This window comes from Ovis aries, chromosome 5 (assembly GCF_016772045.2).
Source record: "Ovis aries strain OAR_USU_Benz2616 breed Rambouillet chromosome 5, ARS-UI_Ramb_v3.0, whole genome shotgun sequence".
Taxonomy (NCBI): domain Eukaryota; kingdom Metazoa; phylum Chordata; class Mammalia; order Artiodactyla; family Bovidae; genus Ovis; species Ovis aries.
The window spans coordinates 92,575,840-92,582,283 of record NC_056058.1 but is presented as its reverse complement, the minus strand read 5'-3'; the positions used below and the strand labels follow the sequence as shown (position 1 = coordinate 92,582,283).

The window sequence follows — 6,444 nt, the reverse complement described above, 5'->3', positions numbered from 1 at the left end:
TTTGGGTGCATACTATATATCAAACATTGTCTAAGAATGTGAGATTCATCAGTGATCAAAACAAAGAAGGACCTCAAAGAGCATTAGCTCCGCCAGTGAACTTCACCAGTCATTTCCTCTTTTTGAATCTTAGTCCTGCATTTGTGCAGGAACCTGAAACACTGTAATGGAAAGCTTGCAATTCTCAGATGAAAGGCAGTGGTAAACACACAGATATTTGTTCATCAGCGCTGTTACTTCTCTCTAGAACCAAGGACAGTTAGGAGGAGGAGGTCACTGACTAAATCTGCTCCTTGACTTTGTCCTCAGCAGTGCATATTAGGAGACACTGCCTTTGTGGGGGAGAGAGAGAGAGAGAGAGAGAGAGAGAGAGAGAGAGAGGGAGAGAGAGTTTTGTATATCCGTGCAGCATTGGGAGGTTGCAGCTTTCTTTCCAGCTGCCAGTCTCCCTAAAGCTCCACCTGGGACTGAGCCTCTCCCCTGTGCAGCACCCAGGTACTTCCCTTCTCTAGTCTGCTAGGGTTTTTGTGCTGAGAGTCCCCACCTGTTCACAGCATCGCAGCTGTAGAGGCTGGTCTGGACACAGGAACCATTTCCTACAGAAACTGGGCGTCTTTGAAAGGTTCCAAGGGAAGCTTTTATGTCTCCCTCCTACAATCCCAGCTTTCTCCTGAAGTGGAAGTTAGACTAAAAATAAAGACCACACTGATTTTTTTTTTTTTTCTGAGAAAACACAGTACCATGTGTTTTTTTTTTTTTTTTTAAGTCCTAATTGCTCGGTGGAAAATGTTTTTATTTCACAAATACTCTGTGGCTCTGAAGTGACAGCAAGATTACATTTCTGATAGAATCACCAGTACAGTTTTCAGGCTCCCCGGGGAGAACAATGTGAAGCTATTCCTCCCCGAACTAGAGGCGCCTTCTCTGGTCCCAAAGGTACAGATGAACACTATCCCAAATAAGTGAAAACAGGGGCCGCACATGAAAGAATGAGAGCTCGGGCACTTTGGCTAAAATCAGTGATCTTAGCCAGAAGACTATGGGAGCAAAAGAGAACTGCAAAAATAACTCTAACTTCAATTTTTCAAATTCCCAGCGGGTCACTCTCTCGTCTCCGAATGGGGGACATGTGACAAGGAAAGGAGAAAACCTGGAAAAGTGTAAAATGTAAACAATATATAAAATTACAATAGGGGAGTGGAGGGCAGGGGCAGATTCAGGGTGAGGCTCTCAGAGACCCTCCTGCTGGCTGTGAGCTAGAAAGACCCCGGCCGGCCTCGTGTTGCGCGGAGGCGGCGGCGCAGCGACAGATGACCCGTCCCCGGCCATCGAACAGCCTAGAAGACGCTTTCGCAGGAGCAGGGCGGCGGCCGGGGGCGCGGCGGCGGTGGGCGCAGGTAACCCTGCTCGGCCTGCTCCCGCCGGGCGTGGTGATAATGCGGGTGGGGCCAGCGGTGGCGGTGGAGAGCCTGGTGGCCCCGGGCCCCCTCCTCGTCCTCCTCGACTCCCTCCGGCGGGCAGCACAGCGCGCCCAGGCGCCTCCGCAGGCGCCGCCGGAGCCGACAGCCGCCCGCCTGGAAGAACAGGTAGACGAAGGGATCGAGGGCGCTGTTGGCCACCCCCACGAGGCGCAGCGCCACCGCCAGGTCGTCGGTCTCCCAGTCCCCCACGGGTCCAGACGACCACGTGGCTGCCAGCCGGGCCGCGAAGTAGGGCAGCTGGCACCCCACGAACAGCAGCGCCAGCACTAGGCTCATCTTGAGGCTCTGCACCTTGGCGCGCGGCAGCACATTGGGCGCGGAGGCCTGGCCCGGACTGGCTGACCTGGGTGCCGCCGCCGCCGATGGCGCCTGGGGCTGGCGCGGCCGCCAGGCGCGGAGCAAGCGGCCGACCGCGACGCTCATGACCGCGGCCGGCGCCGCGAAGCCAGCCAAGGCCTCGTAGAGCGCGTACAGCATCAGGTGCCAGCGCGGCAGCGGCGCGAAGATGTCGTGGCAGCGGCGCTCCCCGGGCCAGGCGCGGGCGGGCGGGGGCGCGGCGGGCGGCGGCGGCGAGGGGGCGCCCCCGCGCACCACGAAGGCGGCGGGTAGCGCCAGCAGCAGCGCCAGCAGCCAGCCCAGGGCGGCGAGGGCGCGCGCCGGCAGCGGCGGGCCCTGCGGACGGCGCACGGCGCGCTGGCGCTCGAGGGCGATGAGCGCCACGAGGTGGGCCGAGGCGGCGCGGCCGGACGCCCGCAGGAGGTGCACGCAGCGGCAGGCCAGGTCGCCCGCGGCCCGGCGCGGCTCGCCCAGCAGTTCCCAAGCCAGCTGCGACAGCGCGGTGCCCCCGCCCGCGTACAGGTCGGCCAGGGCCAGCTGCACCAGCAGGAAGTCCATCTTGCGACGCTTGGGACCCGGCCAGGGCCCGCCGCCGCCGCCGCCGCACAGGCGACACAGCACCGTGGCGTTGCCGGCCACCGTCACCACCAGGATGACCCCCAGGAAGACCAGGCGGACGCGGCGGCTGGGCGGCCCGGACGGCGGCGGAGGCGGCGGAGGCGGCGGAGGCGGGGGTCCCGGGACAGGGGCTCCTTGTCCGGGGGCTCCCTGTCCGGAAGTCAGGTTGAGACCCCAGCCCAGCGAGATGGGTACGGAGAGGTTGGGCGCCGGCGACGGAGTTGAGGGGCTGAAGGGAGCCTCCATCCTTTGCCTGGAGGAAGAGGAGGTACCGAAAAGGGCAGGCAGGGCGCGGGAAACCGAGGTGGAGGAGATGCTGCGCGGAGTTCCCAAAGTTAGTTGAAAACGCACACGCGCGAAGAGGGAGATGGATGCGGGCAGCTTGGCGCTTAGTTGTTTTTATAGGATGTCCTCGTCATTTGTCACTCAAATGGGGGTTGTACACTGGAGGAACACACATGATCCCTCTTCTCCACCTTCTTCTGCTCGTTTCCCCTCCCAATCCGGGTAGATCTCCTTCCAATCTCTGCCGCAGCCCCGCGCTGCCCTCACGGGAGTCGCAAAATCCTGGGCTCTAGGAACCTTTCCCGTTGGCTGTTTACGTAGAACTCAGCCAGACACGACTTAGAGACCGAACAATGAACAGCCAGACAGGAGGTGGCTTTGCCCGGCCATCGTTAACCCGGACCAGCACACTGGGGAGGAAGGTCCTGAGGTCCAGATTGAGGCTATACCCCTCAAAATGGTAGATTGGCAGCAGGAAAAAAAAGTAGAAAAGGCACTGGTTTTGATTAAAATAAAAAGAGAAAGATTTGAAATGCAATGGATTTGCACTAGCGTGGGAAAAACAGGAACACAAGAAACCGAACAGCGTTTTGAGCCGAGGAGCGCAACAGATAAGTCTTCCTCTGGCCAACAACCAGAGTGTTTTATTTGGAGAGAGCTCAAGTCAAGGGTACTGGCTGGCAATTAGGAGTATTAGTGGTTTGCAGGTTGTTTCAAATACTCCGCATTACTGGAAACAGCAGATCACAGCTGTTCTTGATATAAAATTCATGTCGTTAGTCTGAAGAGGGCATTAATAGGTTTTATGCAAATGGAGTAGTACATTTATTGCTTTTCTCCTAATATTTTCACTCAGTGCTGGATGTATCATCATGGCTCTTCATTCTCTTGATTCTGTTTTTCAGCAGATGGGAGATTGCTAGGAGTGAGTACGCCTCCAATAAGCCTAGAGAAAAGGTGACTAAGAAAATGATAAGGCGGCCAATTTTTTAAAAAGACATCCAACTCACAGGAACTGGTTTAGATTAAATGCTATCTCTTTTTATTTCAGCCCTACCTCCTCACAAATTTTAGTTTTCCTGTTGGAAGCATCAATTTGTCTTTTATGCACCCTCCACATTAATTATGGTGAAAGTACACTTCCTGTGCTTCCTGGTCTGGGTGTCTGTTGGGGTTCACATTCCCAGGCTGAGATGTGCAGGATAGGTGAGTTTGGTGGGTGCAGCGGCTGTCTCTGCCAGTTGCAGTGGGAATTTCATTTCCCAAGCCATTGTCCTTTGACCAGAGAACTTTGCCATTTTTATTATATACCTATCACTGGACCTGACACGTGGTAGGTATCAGTAAAAAATTTTTTTGAGTTGATGAATTAATGGCTATGTGAAGCATTTCAGAAAAATTTGAGCAATGTTTCTACCTTGATTATAAATCCATCAACCTACGGGGAAAAATGCCTGTTATTCCTATGCCAGTATGATCCAGAAAAGCTCAGGGAAGCTCTGGGGAGGTATAGGAATAGCCATTACTGTTGGAGCATTTCAGAGGTAGGGTGATAGCCTTGGGAAATGAAACTCCTGGTTTAATTTTCACATTCTCCCCTCAGAGGAGTTTGCCCATGGCCTCTCTCTGTATCACATACATCATTTTGGCTTATGAACCACTTCTTCCAGGGAGCTGTCTCTGAGCAATACGCATAACTCAGTGATTCTTCTAGCCAATATCACCTCAATATTTCTCAAGATAATTCTATAGTTTGTCTCAAATTTGTTGAAATGCTTCCATACAGCAAAACAAGACTCTACCAGAAAAATTACATTTTACAGAGCTTTGCTAAGACCTGATAGAACATTGATATTAAAAAACCCAATTCTTCTGGAAATTCTTCAGGGAATTCCCTGGTGGTCCAGTGGTTAGGACTTTGTACTTTCACTGCCGAGGGCCTGGGTTCTATCCCTGGTCAGGGAACTAAGATCCTGCAAGCCATGTGGCATGGCCAAAAGCTTTTAAAGAAAAATTTAAAACATAGATTCTTCTCAAAGTAATGCCTACACGTGGTTGGAAAATCAGCTAGAACTGGATGGCTGGTAACAATGTGAAGCTTCCCATCCACACAGCCTCATGTCTCCTTCCCTTCTTCTAGAGAGGAGCCAATTTAGTTCTATTTCTGTTCTGGCATTTACTTAATTTCATAATTCTAAATAGTAAATGTACAATACTACTTATTGCTTCATTGATTTTAGATATTACCTGTTGGTTTCTCATTAGGTAAGGACACAGATTTAGCTCTCACACCCTTTTCCCATGGTTTCTCTTTTCCCATACTGTTAATACAGTAGTATTGCAATTTTAGGTTAGATCTATCTATATTCAGTTTTCACATTATTTTGAAATGAAAATAATGAATGTTGTAATGTACTATGAGTATCATCATTTTCTCTTTACATTAATAATTACTTTTTCTTAAATTTCTTTATTCTAATAGGTAGATCTTCCTGTACCTTAAGGATTCCCTCACAAGCTAGTTCCTTGTGTATAATTTCCACAAGGTGAGCTTCATAACATGATATAGCACCTCCCCGTTTTTTCTTGGAAACCTTCTTACCAAAGACCTCCATTTCCTCCCAGTGTGGGCTGGTTTCTCTCTAGGCCTGCTGCCTAACAATCATCCCAGAAATGTCCCTTCATTGTCATCAGACAAACTCTCTGCCTTTCTCTTCAGTTGGAGTTCTTGTTTCTTGGATCTCCTTTCTTTTTCCTTGATTTCTCCCCCTTTGGTAGAACACAGCATCCAATATGGCATAAAGTTAAAAGACTGGACAGAGGCTGAGGAGAGAGCAGAAAGAGCCCTCAATGTACCTGTTACTTGAGCCACGTGGATTCAATCTGGACAGGTTGCCTTCTAGTCCACATGCGTCTGGGGACCTCCTTCACCATCACCCTAGAGACTCCTCTCACTTAGCTTTGGTTAGTTCTCCTGCTTTCTAATTTCATGTGTTTTCTTCTTTATTGGTTAATTTCTTTGCTTGGGTAGAAAGCATCCCTCAGTGGCTTCCTGAAAAAGGGTAACTTTTTGGGACCTCTCATGTCTGAAAATTTCTGCCTTTAACCTTCATGCTTTGCTGATGACTTAGATGTGTTTATAATTTTATAGTGAAAATATTTTCTTTCTAAATATTGATGGCATTTCTCAATTGCCTTCTCCCTTCTAAGTGTTTGTGTGTAAAAGCCTAAAGTCATTCTGACTCTCGGTTTGGATGTTTTTCCATTCTAGAATTTTCTTGATTCTTCTCTTTGTCGCTGATGAATTTCACAAAGATGTGGTTTGCAATGAGTTTATTTTCATTCTCTGTGTTTGACACAGCCAAAAATCATGAATTATATTTGATTGTAATATTGCTCTAGTGGTTGTTAATCCAGTACAGTTTCCCAGACTTTCTTTTTTCATTTTATGACACACAGGGATCTGAAGGGCCCATGACACATGTTTTGCAGAATGTCTGTAAAGTTGTATTTGTTTCCATAAAATTAAATCTTGATTAGACTTCTGGGGCTGAAATAATACATGTGTAGTACTGTGTCATCAGTGCATTGTTTCTGGGGCACGAGGTTTTAGTTTGTCTTAATATTGGTGATGTTAAACTTAGCATACTCTCTTTAAAATAAAATATTTTTATTATATAAATAGCACATATTGCATAAAATTAGACAATAACAATCACTAAAT

At 49.4% G+C, this 6,444-nt stretch overlaps 1 protein-coding gene and 1 non-coding gene across 2 annotated transcripts; one reads left to right on the top strand and one right to left on the bottom strand.

The window, feature by feature from the left end:
- Window positions 1–469: 469 nt before the first annotated feature.
- GPR150 (G protein-coupled receptor 150) lies at window positions 470–2,808 on the bottom strand. Its single transcript, XM_027970708.3, has one exon. It carries the CDS (start codon window positions 2,679–2,681, stop codon window positions 1,338–1,340), a length of 1,344 nt encoding a protein of 447 aa, XP_027826509.1. The 5' UTR covers window positions 2,682–2,808; the 3' UTR covers window positions 470–1,337.
- A 1,804-nt stretch (window positions 2,809–4,612) lies between these two features.
- On the top strand, window positions 4,613–4,685 carry TRNAE-UUC (transfer RNA glutamic acid (anticodon UUC)). The gene has a single exon. It is a non-coding gene; the product is annotated as a tRNA-Glu (tRNA).
- Window positions 4,686–6,444: the final 1,759 nt, after the last annotated feature.